Source organism: Anas platyrhynchos, chromosome 19 (genome assembly GCF_047663525.1).
Source record: "Anas platyrhynchos isolate ZD024472 breed Pekin duck chromosome 19, IASCAAS_PekinDuck_T2T, whole genome shotgun sequence".
NCBI classification, from domain to species: Eukaryota; Metazoa; Chordata; class Aves; order Anseriformes; family Anatidae; genus Anas; species Anas platyrhynchos.
This window is the reverse complement of record NC_092605.1, coordinates 3,592,123-3,606,528: the sequence shown is the minus strand read 5'-3', so window position 1 is coordinate 3,606,528 and position 14,406 is coordinate 3,592,123. Positions and strand designations below refer to the sequence as shown.

At 34.4% G+C, this 14,406-nt stretch overlaps 1 protein-coding gene across 7 annotated transcripts in view; it reads left to right on the top strand.

The window, feature by feature from the left end:
- Positions 1-14,406, top strand: part of HELZ (helicase with zinc finger) — an 83,460-nt gene that overhangs the window by 51,120 nt on the left and 17,934 nt on the right. For all 7 annotated transcript variants that reach the window (XM_072025623.1, XM_027471664.3, XM_072025624.1 and 4 more), the window contains 6 exons: positions 1,223-1,401; positions 2,985-3,103; positions 4,987-5,132; positions 6,454-6,601; positions 9,148-9,331; positions 10,295-10,523. In XM_072025623.1, coding sequence (XP_071881724.1) covers positions 1,223-1,401; positions 2,985-3,103; positions 4,987-5,132; positions 6,454-6,601; positions 9,148-9,331; positions 10,295-10,523 — 1,005 coding nt within the window. The remainder of the gene's footprint in view (positions 1-1,222; positions 1,402-2,984; positions 3,104-4,986; positions 5,133-6,453; positions 6,602-9,147; positions 9,332-10,294; positions 10,524-14,406) is intronic.

Sequence of the window (14,406 nt, the reverse complement as noted above, 5' to 3'; positions counted from 1 at the left end):
TCACTTGTGTTACATGGAACTGAGCTGTAGTTTTCAAATGTGAGTAGATGTATGGTATCCAAAGTCCAGCCATTGCAATCATGTTTTGCACTTAGGTGCATAATTTAACTTTTCCCAATACTTTGCAATGATTTGGGATTTGTAATATGGGTGCAGGAGAAATCTAATTGGAAGGAAATGAATAATGAATAGATAAACAGCAATGAGTCCCATATTCAGAACTTAAATTATTTGAAACTGTTTCATCTTAATTTGCTTTGGAAATAAGTTAAAATAACTTTAATTCTAAATAAGAATGTACTATGTTTTCCTGTAATTTAAAGATTCCACTTGAGATTTGCAGTTCTTACTTGATACAGATTATATTTTTGAGGAACACCACGTAGAGAAGGCCTTTGACATCTTTATCCAGATCCTCAGCTGGTGACCCCTGTGGAGTTAGTTGCTTGTGCTGTATCTTCTGGGGCGTAGCCTTTGTGTCTTCCCTGTTCTTCTGTTTAGCTAGACTGGCTGTAACATTTCATCATTTAAGAATAATTCATCGTTGATCTCATGATATGGTGATTAAAATGATTTTAAATGTCATGGAAAGATGTTTGATGTCCAGTGCTCTGCTGACAATGTCCCGATATTTTAGACCAAGAAAATTTTTCTTCTTGGCACTGTTTTCTCATTCTTTTATACAGTATATCAGAATTAAGGCCCTTTGTGATAAAACAATAAATTTATATCCTGTTTGTTTCTTAGAACTTTGGTATGTGTGAAAGGGAGTGGGTGATTTTATTAATGCCTTTTCAAAAAAAAGGCATTAATATGCCTTAATGGTAATGGTCCTACAGATGAAAGGTGCAGACCACTGCATCTCTGTCACTTTCAAGACTGTTGGCTATTATATTTTAGTTAAGGAAATTATTTTTTTAAATGAGTTTACTGGCAGATAAAAATGATACTAATATGAGGGTCACAGTTCTCAAATATATGAAGAATTTAGAGATTTCTATATGTGAATTAATCCCGGGTAGCTATTCATATATGTAGTATTGCACTGCAGCAAATAAGGGAAGAGAATCAAAGATATTTTAGCATGTAATTCGGCATAGTAGTGATGTTTTGCTTCCCAAAGACTCTTATTTACCAGAAAACAGAATACTGGCATTTGAAATAATTAGGCTGTCTCTGTGTTCCAACTGTACAGAAAATAAGCCCCCTTTTTATTTTCTAGGGTATATTTCAGAAATCGCTGGGTAAAGACTGTCCACCCAGTTGTGCATCAGTACTGTTTGATTTCAAGCACACATTCCACCTTTCAGATGCCACAGAAAGAAGATATTCTTAAGCAACGAGTAGTAGTTGTTACGCTAAATACATCACAGTATCTGTGTCAACTGGATCTTGAACCAGGTATGATAATTTCTAAATAAGAAATATCCATAAGGTGCTTTGGGAAGCATCAGTTCTTCCAGTGTTAGTAACAACTATTCTTTCTGTTCTTTACCCAAATTTTTAAACTGTTCAAAAATAAAGTAAAAAAAATTGCCATCTCAAAATGTTTTTTTCTCTCTTTCTTTTTTAATGAATAAATGTCTATTACAAAGCTATAAAACTGCTGGCTTTCAAATGCTTCTTTTTCTTATTACTAAAGAAGCAGTGTTATGTATGATGTGGTGTTTCTGAGATCCAAGAGGGAAAATTCTATTTGAGATTCTGACTTTGAATAGTGTGCTCATTAAGTTCTTTACTCAGTGGAGCATGTAAGCATAAATACACACGCAGAGCTTTTTTCTTGTTTTATGAATTGTTTAGCTTTGCAAACAATTCCCACACATACAAACTCATGCTATGTTAACATGATACATGCCAGTTGTTTTCTAAACTGAAATATCGTAGGCTGATTTACTGGGACAGAGGCTGCTTCAGATTTATTGTTTACTTTATCTCCAAATGAAATCCATCTGGTTTTTGGAGAATGTGGAATTTCTTTACAAAAGCTATTAAAGTTAGCTTTTTATGGTCACATTTAGTCATTTATTGCGACAGAGAAAGCTAATATAGAATTTAGGGTACATATTTTCAGGTCTTTAAATGGGAGTAACTGCTTTGCCTGACAATAAGCTGTAAACAGTCATGTCATGGTAATGTGTGTGCAGCTGTATGAAACTCATGTTTTCTGAAAAAATGCTTCATTTTTATGTATGCAATCTTACTGGGGTGGTACACTGAATCTTCTAAAGCAGTGTTTTAAACCTTAGTATATAACAGTATACAAAAATATTGATCTTCTATATCTATCCAGAATTTACCTTTCATAAAATCTAAGCTTCCTGTGGCCCAGATTTTTTCATGTGCTTGTTAACCAGCGCATAGATTCAGCTCCCCACCTTTTGGTCCAACATTATCATAAGATTGAATTTTAAATTTTTCTTCAACTTCTGTTCCTTTTTCCCCCCACCCTCTACATTCTGTAAAGCCCATACTCAGCAAAATGTTTAGATATGTGCGCAATTTCAATTAGAATTTTAGGATATATAAAGTAATTTAATAGGACTAATGTACATGAGGAAAGTCCTGTTTGTGGTCATTGTCCAAACCTCTTCAAGAGTAATGCTAATGAAAAGGTTTTCAGATTTGAGAAACCTTCTGAGGGAGGTCTGTTGAGAGATATTTCCTCTGTGCATAAAGAGAGCTCAGATAAAACACTTGTGTTAATTTTAAGTATATTGGAAGAAGGAGGGAGATCTGTGGACTACTGTTAATGTCACTGACAGTTGATTGTTGACCATCATTGGCCATCTGAAGGGTTTGAAAATTGTGTAGTTTTTAGTAATTGCTAGAAATTCATTTGTGTAAGCCATACTGATTTTTTTTTTTTGCTGGTTTTGGTTGCCATCAGAATGTAGAACTCTTAGTCCAATTTCTTGTATTATTATCACTGTTTATTTTATCATATCTCAAGTTTCATTTATTTGCTGATATCTGTTTTACAGGTTTTTTTACACACATTCTGTTAGATGAAGCTGCACAGGCTATGGAGTGTGAAACTATTATGCCTCTAGCATTAGCTAATAAGAACACAAGAATCGTCTTGGCTGGAGACCATATGCAGGTAAGAGTTACAGATTTTTTTTTTAAATATAAAGTGTGTGTGTGTGTATATATATATATATATATCTAGTGTGTGTGTGCGTATATAATATATATAGATATATATTTATGGAGCACATTTATGTGCTCCAAATGTCCATGGTATGTGAATATCTCTGAAGTAGACTTACAGTATTTCTGTAAAGTGAGAATATATTGTTGTTTCCATTTTACAAGATGAGAATTAAGGCACAAAGACAGTGAATGAATTGCGCAAGGTTATATAGGAAATCTGCGATACAACAGACTTGGACCCAGTCAACCACTGAACTATATGCAAGTAAAACTTAATTGTAAGAGGGAGGTGCATAAAATTTACCAGCCATATAAGAGACAGGAATGTCAAGAAAAATTCAAGGGTTGTTATTTACATAAGATATGGTGATACTTATACAGTCAGTGTAGTAATTTCTTTACGACTGGGAGTCCATGTTGATTTTTGAAAGAACTGAAAAATATGGGCAGTGTATTGTGGTTTAGACAGCTTTTTTTTTTTTTTTAATGTATTGGAAACATCATAATCTGTTAAGGATTTGAACTAGTAAAAAGAGGCAAAAGAGGCAAGCTGAAGCTGACCAGTGCCTTTTATTTATTGTGATGTGCTTAGGAATTGTTTGGTTTAAAAAGTTTACAGGAGTTTAAAATACTTGTTATGCGTGCCATTTTGCAGTGTGCAGGCCTGGGAAAGAATGCCTAGAAAAGTCATCCTTACTTGTTTTGTTGATTTTTTGATTTAGGCGAGGTCTATTTGTTTTTATATATTTGCCTTTAATTCTCTTGACAGTTCTCAATGGCAATGAAGTGGATGTTTGCATTGCTATAAGTAATTAACTTAGAGTAGATTTCCCACCTACCAGTATCACCTCTATCATACATGTGATTCTTCAGGTCCTGCCTGTGATGTCTGTCTTTTCGTTTCCTATTTCGATTCTTCTGCTGCCATTACGTTGAGTTTGCACATCCTGCTGCTGGATCATTTAAAGTAATGACAATAGTAATTCCAAGGACTCTCACATAGCACTTTTTAAATACAGATCTCAAAAGTACTTGTTAAGAGGTTGGAATCCTTACTACTTCAGGCTAGAGCTCACAAGTCCCAGCTAGATGACTAGAGTTAACTCTGGCTTGCATGTCTCAGGCTATGAGTGTAAAGAGCAGTTTTATAGCACAAGTTCTCATGGAAGTTATTCTGCGAGGCATTTAAATTTCTAAAGCTGACATCTGAGAATTAAAAAAAAAAAAAAAAAAAAAAAAAAAAAAAAAGTAAAGCTCAAGCTCAAAAGTAAAGCTCAAACAGATTCTGAATAATATGCATTCAGAAAAACAATGGATTGGCTTAATTCCCAAGCTTTTGAATTTTGATTAAAAGTTGTTTTTTCATCACCCTTGTTTTGGATTTTCTTGCTATAATAGATGGTGTTTTTGTTGTAAAACAAGCCCAGTAGTAGTTCTGTGTATTAGTAACTGGGCCACCTTAGTTTATGGACTGTTCTGTGGATGGTAGTTTTTTTTTTGGTCATACAGCTCTCTGCTTTGAGTTATTCATCTTTGCAAGCCACAGAGAAAAGACCTTAGATATAAGGGTTCTCTCTTTTTACCTAGTTATTGAATGCCTTATTGTTCCTGTAAGAGCATGCTGGTCTTTTGTCACTTTTACAGTAGGATTAGGCATTTCTATGGAATAGTTACAAAATGCTTAGCCATGGTATATGTCTTCTAACTATGAATGTATAGTTATAGTAAGGTTTTATTTTTGTTTTGATGCAGAATACATGTCTTGGGAGCCTGAAATTCTAAGTCCACGTATTTAGTTACACTTTCTTTGTATGTGTGTGTCTGTTACAGCTCAGTCCTTTTGTCTACAGTGAATTTGCCAGGGAAAGAAACCTGCATGTTTCATTGCTTGATCGGCTCTATGAGCACTACCCTGCAGAATTTCCATGCAGGATCTTGCTGTGTGAGAACTATCGCTCCCATGAAGCTATCATCAAGTAGGTGTGAACTTTTTCACTGTATCATGCTTTGACTGGTGTGAGTGAACAAAACTTACCCTCTGTGCCGTGCACAGCTGAATGAAGCATTACAAATTTCTGTAATGAAATCTTAGTTGTTTCAAAGGTAATTAGAGTAATTCCTTGTTACTAGGTTGAAATTCAGACATCAGAGATTCATCTAGATACCTGTGTTAGAGTCCCTCATTCAGGGAGGGATGCTTTGGCTGCAAGACAAAGAAGAGCCAACTTTCCCTTTTTAACCATTATACTGTATTTGGTAGGGTCTTTGAGCTGTCAGAATGTTAGAATTACTGGGGTGGATTACCTTGGAACAATAAGCTATGTACACTATAAGGAACATACAGATATACAACTATGAAGAGAAAAAATAGGTCAAAATTTGGGTATGTTTTTTTCTTATTGTCTTTTGCTTGTTACTTCTTTCAAGACACATTAATCAGTGGTTTTGCATTTTTATGCTATGATAAACTAATGGCTGCTAGTGTAATGAGCTCATCCATGAGCTGTGCTAGAAAGAATAAGTGCAATCATGGGGAAAAATGCTAAAGTTTAAATCCTGAATCAAATATGTACTGAGGGATATTGTGTTGGTATCCAGTCATACTAATTAGGTTATCACTGTGTTCAAAGCAAGGGCAGAAATATTTAAGTGCACTTGGGGATTCAAAAGTGATAATACAAAATATTTTATTACACAGCTTGATCTCTCTTCATTTTATTTCTTATACATTCTAGACTTCCTCTCAGTTTCTAGAAATTTTAAGTTATAAATGAGAGAGAATCTGAAAGGAAAGGGATTGTTTCAGCTTTTTGTTAGAGATCATTTCCATGAAGTTGACTCACAAACTTCAGCACTTGAGGTTCGGACAGTGTGTTCCTGATTGTGCTCTGTACACATAAAATCTTTAGTAAATATATTTTCTAAGTTCAGCAAGTCTTAGTAGATGTAAGGAGGCTCATTGTCCAGCCTACCTATGGAAAACCAGTCCCTGGCAAGAAGTGCCCCTTATGCCATGTTTCATCACCAGAAATTGAGTGTGAAACATTAGTGAGAATGTTAGTAACTTTGTCAAGCTTCAGATTAGGAGAAAATACTGCATTTGGAAAAGCATATTTTAATGCCTTCTGTAGTATGGGTATACCAGTTCAGAGAATTTGCTTGGAGATGCTAAATAGTAATCAGTGGTTTTCCTTATGAAGTATTTTGTGATTGCATATTTTACCAGTGAAAATTGCATATTTTAGCAGTGAGCTCATATGTAGACTCCATATTTTATTCTGTTTTGCCTTGCTACAGTTACACATCTGAACTTTTCTATGAAGGCAAATTGATGGCAAGTGGAAAGCAGCCAGCACACAAAGATTTCTACCCTTTAACTTTCTTCACAGCACGTGGAGAAGACGTGCAGGAAAAAAATAGTACAGCTTTTTACAATAATGCAGAGGTAACTCTTCTTTGGTTTAATTCTTGATTGTTTTCTTAAAGCTCCCTTACCCCAGAATTTCTTGGTTTATGCTCATTGTGGGTGGAAGGCTTAAATTGTTGTCTAATGGGAGAGAGAAACATGAAGTTTGCTAAACATGGAGTAGTGAACATTGGAATTGTAGTAAACATTTCCACTAATTTATCTTCTTTTTCTCTTTGCAAACTGCAAGCTGCTTACAGTTCTCTTAGGCTCATTCTTCAGGATGTCTTTCCTGATAATTTTTGTGACAGTCTGATGGATGTATCTTAGCAACTGAGAGTAACTGCAATTTGAAGTAAAACTTAAATTTCTTCTACTGTTGTAGAAATGTTCCCACTCAGATAAGAGTTCTCTGGAGTAACATTTCATATTTGCTTGAATATGTTTAGGATTGGTGTCTAATTAATTGTGTGCAGATGAGATTTTTTTTTTTCATGAGAATTTATTCTCAAAATGTTTATTTCACACTTACAGGTACTCTTCAAAAATTATTTTTTATCATTCCTTCCTCTGAGGCCAAAAAATAATAATAAAAAAAAAAAAGACACATAGGTGCATTTCAGCCTCCAATGACTTCTGGACACATCACTGAAGGCATCTGACTGCTTTCATCAGTGTACTCGTATTGCTTTGCCATTTAAAAAAAAAAAAGTTGGAAAAAAATGCTTTAAATATCTTCAGTGGCCCAGTAACTGTCTGAAAATTGTGAGTCATTAATAGCTACAGGCAGAAAAGAAGGACAGCAGCTGCTTAATCACCAATATAAACTGAAATTCAGATGATGAGGGAGATTTTTTCTGTCTGGCCTTTAATCGAAACTTGTATCGGGGCATTTTATAGTTCATTGGTGCATATATTAACTATCAGTCAGGAAAATAAACTTCTCTTTTTGGTATTAACTCTAAAATGTTCTGTATGGTGTTAACTCAAACCGAATATCCAGAAGCTATACTCTGTCACAAAAGCTTACCAAAGTATTGGCAGAAGATCCTTATGTTTGTGCTATGCTTTTTACAGGTCTTGAAGTTTGTTCTAATATACTTTGTTAGCAGAATTAGCTTTTAAATATGAAAATTTATATTGTGCAAAGTTATATTCAGGACTTGCTCAAAACCTGCCAGATACTTTCACTGTATTCTGAAAATCTGAAATATAAAAATAAACTATTTGTTCTTTTAGGATTAATAAATTGTTTCACTTTATTCATTTCCTCTTTTTTTTAAGAATTCTAAATCTTTCAGTAATCTTTCCCAGTTTAGATTCACTTTTTAAAAATACATACTTAAATGAGAATGTCATATAGTCAGATGTTAGATTGTAAGAAGTCAGTGTGAAACAACAGATTTTCAGCAGTTAAGAAATAGTATGCTTTATGAATATCATTTATCTATACCCATTATGATTTATATGGTTTTTCATATTCCAGAAATATCTGTGAAAGCCCCTAGAATTCACTTATCAAGTTGAGGAAGAAAAAATATAAAAGCTAAAAGCAATAAATTTAGTTTTAAGACTCCATTCTCACGGATAAAGATAACTGATTGAATAGAGAAGAGAAGAAATTTAAGAGTATGTAAGGCTCTTCTAGGAAAGACTGCTTAGCTTCTGTTAGGAGAGTGAGCTTGCATTTGTGATGCTGAAGGAAAGTTGCATTCATCAGTTATCATACCTGAAGTAGGTAAATAAATACCGAATGGCACTGAATATTTATTGAATGAAAAATTGACATTTATTGAATGACATCAAATACGAGTATCTTAAAAAAATATAAATAAAATCGACCAAAATTAAAAAAAAAAAAAATATATATATAAATCCTCCAAAATTCAACCAAACAACCAAACAGAAGTCACTATGCCTGGCACATTTTGGCAGGAGGTTGCTTTGAGCCTGTGTCCTCATAGGAGGTGTTTTTTCAAATTTTATTGTTCGTTAGTCTTTTCAGGTAGCACCCTTAATTATGTTTCATTGAGATGAAGTAGCAGTTGATGAATAATCTGAAACTCCTGATTGTATCCTTTGGAATGGGAAGTGAATGTGCTGTGGTATACATGGTCTCTTTTCTTGAATTATCAAACCGAAATAGGACATACGTAAAATCCAGAGTAAAAATTAAATAATCCCCATCTAGACAGTATATTTACTTACAGAAATTAGATAAATATGATCAGAAAGGTTCTACAGCACTTGACATTTTAGTAAGATCATAAGTATGAAAATTAAGGTTATTAATATCATTTCCCAGTTTGTACTTTAAAGCTGACATTTTTGTGGAAAAAATTTAGTTCAAGGTAAAAAAAAAAAAAAAAAAAGGAATGCATAGTAAATACCTTAAATGAATTGTTTTAATACATAATATTTTAGAGTATCAGTATAGAACACAATAGTATTATTGCTTGTTCAGTAAGGCTGTGTGATGCTGTGTCATTTAAATGTCTTAGGGCTTTAAAATTCAAATTCTTTTTCCATATCAAAGAATGATCTTCATTCAGGCATTCTTTTAAGAATTCTGACTTTCTTTTAAGGTGTTTGAAGTAGTAGAGCGTGTTGAGGAATTAAGAAGAAAATGGCCTGTTGCCTGGGGCAAATTGGATGATGGCAGTATAGGTGTCGTAACACCTTATGCTGATCAAGTGTTCAGAATTCGTGCTGAACTTCGGAAAAAAAGGCTTTCTGATGTCAGTGTAGAGAGAGTGCTAAACGTTCAGGGTAAGTAATACTTATAAGTCTCAAAGATATGCTAAGGAAGTTTAGCATCTGACTGTTGAAGTTAAATAAGATGTACTAAAATCTTAAAGGGATCTGAACAAAGGGAGACCTGTGATATAGCCCATGAAACTGATGTGTCAGAATGAAACTGGCAAGTTTGCTGATTAGATGTTATTCCAACACAGAATAGCAAAATAATAAACTCATGGATATATATATATTCAAAAACAAGTTCAAGTGTATTTTAAGAGTAAAATGATTTATTGAAAACTGTATTTTTCTTGTAAGAACAGAGTTCGAAATAAAAATACGATAAGACTTAGCCTCAATGCTTTACTGATTTTCTGCTTTTCTTTTTTCTTCTCTCTTTTACTGATTTTAGTGTCCACAAACTTAGAGGGGTTTGTCCCTATCAATTTGATAACATGAGAATTTTGTGTAGGCATAGCCTGTTGCTAGGTTGCACTTTTAGTCAGTAATAAACAAAGGAAGATAAGTAACTGAGTGACGGTGAGTGGTGTGATCTGTTTTTTTTTTTTTCATGGTAGTTACATATGCCATATATAAGCCATGTATTCGAGAGAATTGCTCAATATGAAACAAGATATGTCCAGAGCAATTTTTTACTTTAAGATAGAATAAATAAACGCAAGATTTGTTGTTGTCTGAATGGAAACATTTTAAAGATTATTAGAATTTCAGAAAGTTCTGGAGTGATTAGTATTGAGATGAAAAATAATTTTTTTATAGAGGAAATATTCTTGTAATAGAAGATGCTATTTATAGTGCATCTTTTAAAAATTTAAATCTTATTCTTGCATAAAGTTCTTAATGTGAAGGGTAGCTATCAATTCTTCAGAATATCTAGGTGTGAAATCTGGCTGGTAAGTGCAGTGGTCTGATTGTGTTACTAGCAGAAATAGCTAAAATTATCTCAGACACTTGTTTTTTGTTTCATTTTAGGAAAACAGTTTAGAGTGTTGTTTCTCAGCACAGTACGAACGCGGCATACGTGCAAACATAAGCAAACACCAATTAAAAGGAAAGAGCAATTACTGGAGGATTCAACAGAAGACTTGGATTATGGTTTTCTGTCTAATTACAAACTTCTCAACACTGCCATTACAAGAGCACAATCCTTGGTAGCTGTGGTGGGAGATCCTATTGCTTTATGTTCCATTGGAAGATGCAGGTACTTTATAAATGTTCTTTACTTAATCAAAACCACGAATGCTAGAAAATGTTTGTATGACTGATGGATTTAAAAAACAATGGATGTTCTTTTAGGTGCCATACAAGACATGACATATTTTTAGATTCTTAAAATAACCATGTAATGAATGTGAAGTTCCCCACATTTATATCCACGGAGATGCCACAATGAAGGCAAAGCATTAGTTGTATACCCACCTCTTGCAAAGGCTTGAGGCTGCAGCATGATTGCAGCTTGTCCAAAGGGTGCTGCTGAAGCTTAAGCCTGAGACTGAGCAGGCAACTGTAACTGTGTGTAGAGTGAGCAGTGTCAGCCTGTGCTGCAGTAATTCCTGAGATGCCATCTACCAAGTATCCTCTGGAGCTGGAAGTATACAGCCATGCAGGGGCTGCTCTGATTAGTACATCTAGAGGCAAGAGAAGGGATTTTTTTTTTCTTTTTTAAACAATGCTAGTGAAGAAGATGGCTACATATGAGAAGCAGAGCATTTTAATATCTTCAAACAAATCTGGTTCTTCTTGTTTTGTTCTGTTTTTACCTTCTCATCCTGAGTCAGTATTATCATGTGTAACAACCTCTGGAGAAAGAGCGGTCTACCAGCTAGTCATTGTCTCTTATGTATTTACAGTTCTAATCTTTACTTGGCATTAACAATTGAAGATGCTTCACTTTAATTTTTTTTCAGTATACTTGTAACAAATAGAAGTAATGTAATTTAATAATTTAAAGTTTAAAAAAGTTCTAATGTAATTTAGGATTTTTAAGTTGAAAGTTATGACAGTCATGAAGGTAGAAGAATGAGAAAAATTGTGTTTTTGTGTCTTTGTGACACTAGGAAAAAACTGAACAAGATTTGAGTGAATTTACTTTTTATAGACCTAAATGAAGAAATGTGCAAAATGCTAAGGGATGTAAGCAGTGATGTTAAAGATACCAAGTTCTTGTTCTTCAAATATTTCTTTTTCAGTGGAGGACCTGAAATGCTAAGATGATCAGAGATAAGCCCTGAGGCTTTTTTTCTGGAAGAGAGGAAGCAGTGCACTGACTGCATTATTATAATAAAACTAAAAATACGTATTAGTCAGTTGTTACATATACATTGTATTCTACTTTCCTGAGCAGTATTCTTCTACTGTATTGAACATGGATATGGTTTTCAAAGATTAGAACTGAAAAGCCCAAGTGAAACCTAAACCTTTGTTTATTGCATTTAAGAAATATAACCTGAATTTAACTGCTTATCTGCTGGGGCCATGTCAAAAGTAACTGAAAAGTAGCAGTTGTACTTTTATTTTGGTTTTCCCTTTCAGATCTGATGTAGTTTAACTGGTCAGGAAGAGCTCTGTGTTCCTGAGCACTTGACCCACAAGTGATGAGTGTCTGTTACTCTGCTCGTGCAGGCTCCAGTTCACTGACCTGCACAGCAGAGATGCATGACTCTGCTCTGGAGGTTGCTGTGATGCGCTGACTGAGATCGTTGTTATTACTTCTTCTGAAATTGCCCTTAATTGATATATTTTACTTCCTTTCCCCACTGTCAAAACGCACAATGTTACCTAAGTCTGGCAGCTAGTTAATCCAGTTTAGCACCTAGCATCGCTTTTGGTTCTGTAACTACCTAAGTACAGCTTTTGTGGCATGGCAATTTCCTTTAAGCTTTCTAACTCCCAGGGGAGATGATGATCTCTTGGATTTTCACTTGGGTCTGGCTGCTGAGGTTTAAGTTAGATAGTGAAAAGGAACCCAGCTTTCAAATGTGGGAGCTCGGCAGTTTCTCTACATATGGCCCTTTCAAAATATCTCCATGCAAAAGCTTGTTAAAATACAAATAGAGTAAAACAGAACATAAAACAGGTTACCTGTTACCTAAGTGACAACGTTGGCAGTTAGGGATTGTGTTTGCCATTCTAAGACCAGCAGCTGTTTATATATGTATAGGCTGTTCAGAATTACAGAACAAAAAAGATAATTAAGAAACAAGGAGGACTGGAGCTTTATTAGGATGTATCTCAAGCTTTGCTTTCAATACACCATTGTCTTGTATCAATGAATAATTGAACATTCAGTCTTTGAAAATAGTGCTGGAGGGGCTCAGGCACTCTGCAGGAAAGATGGTTCTTTTTTAGTACAACGGGAGTATAGAAGTCTGAAAGAAGTGACATTTCGTTAGGAAAAACAGACCTCAAAAAAGTTTAGAGAGTACTTGAATTTTATAAATATTCTAATACCTGTCAAAATGAGTCAAGACTCTGTAATGATAGTTGTAGAGAGCTTTGTGAAGTATGCCCAGGGTAATCATTACATTTCTGTGTGTTACAATCAGACAAGACAGGGCTGTTTTGGCAGACACTCCCTTTAAACTCAAGAGCACACTGGAAGACAGAGACAGCAGTATTTTATTCTCTGTTCTTACACCCCAGTACAAGTGTTCCATGTGCAGAGAGACTGCTTGGGGCATTTTAAGCAAAAGTGTATGGGTCCCAGTGGATTTGTGGTACTTGGCAGTGGGTTTGGTGACTGAATTGATTAATCAGAGGGAGTTCCATCATTAAAGCATCCCAGTGAATTATTTCATTTTGCTTTTAATCTTCATTTTAAATGTTGCAAGATATACTTGCCTTAAAGCAAAATTAAGGAAAGGAGCCATCTTGCACCCTGAATTTTAAAAGAGCATTTCCTGCCATACAAAATCATGACAGAAGATGGGCTTTTAGGGAAAACTATTTTGAATTCTTAAATACACTAGTAAATTAGAATATTCTTTCAAGAAAGACATCTATCCTTTTCCACAAAAGGCAGCTATTCAGCAAAGTATGACACAGCTATTAAAATCAGCGTGCAGCAGTCTGTCATTTTATAGGTTCGGTGAGACACCATTGAAGTAAGCTTGCTTATTGCCCAGACCTTATTATTAAAGGGTGAACTGCAGTGAGGAACAAAATGTTTAACTTAAACCAAACCAAAATCAAACTAAAACAAACAACCAAACAACATAAACCCGTTGGTAGGATGATGTGGTACCTGTAAAAATGAGCCTTGCTGCTCTCTGTATGGTGCTGTGAGGGTATCCTGGGACAGGCGCTGTTGTTGCTATCTTAGTTTCTGTAGAAATTGTGTGTGTAATTGAAATACGTTATATACTCTTTTATTTGACATCTCATAATGTACAAAACAGTATTGGGTTGTTAGCAATTATTTATGATCATTATATAATAGAGCAATTAAATATAATTATACATATTGTAAATATTTATCTACTATTGTTGTTTTCCCTCGGTCCTTTAATTTTAATCTGTGTTGGAACATTAAGGAGGGGAGTTAGTCAAATGCAATGCACCTCTTAGATCATTGTCTTTTCAATCCTTTTTTAAAACTTTTTAATTACTCTTGATTTATTTATTTTTTTTCTAAGAAAATACTTCTATCATTTTTTTTCTTTTGAGTCATATCTTTCGACCTCATTTAAATATCTTTTAAGTAATTTCTCCCAAAAAGTTCCTGGGGGGGGGAGCAATGCAAGTCTAAACTTTCTTTGTAGATCCCTATATAGATGTTAAAAATGAAAGGAATTTATAAGCAATAAAAAGCCATGTCATGAGAAAGCAGAAGACAGGGAGGATTCTTTTTTTATTACATGATTTAAATAACCCCTTCACCCCCTGAAAAAAGTTGGTATAGAATTACCACAGAGAAACTCATATGTCATCTGGCTCGAAATTTCTTCCATCCTTTACAGAAAGATCTGACATGCAATAAAAAACATGGTTTTATTTGTCTTCCACCAGAGGACCTCAAAGGCCCTCTAGATACTTCGGACACATTAATCTTTATGCGACTCTGAAGAGCTTCACAAGAGTAGTTT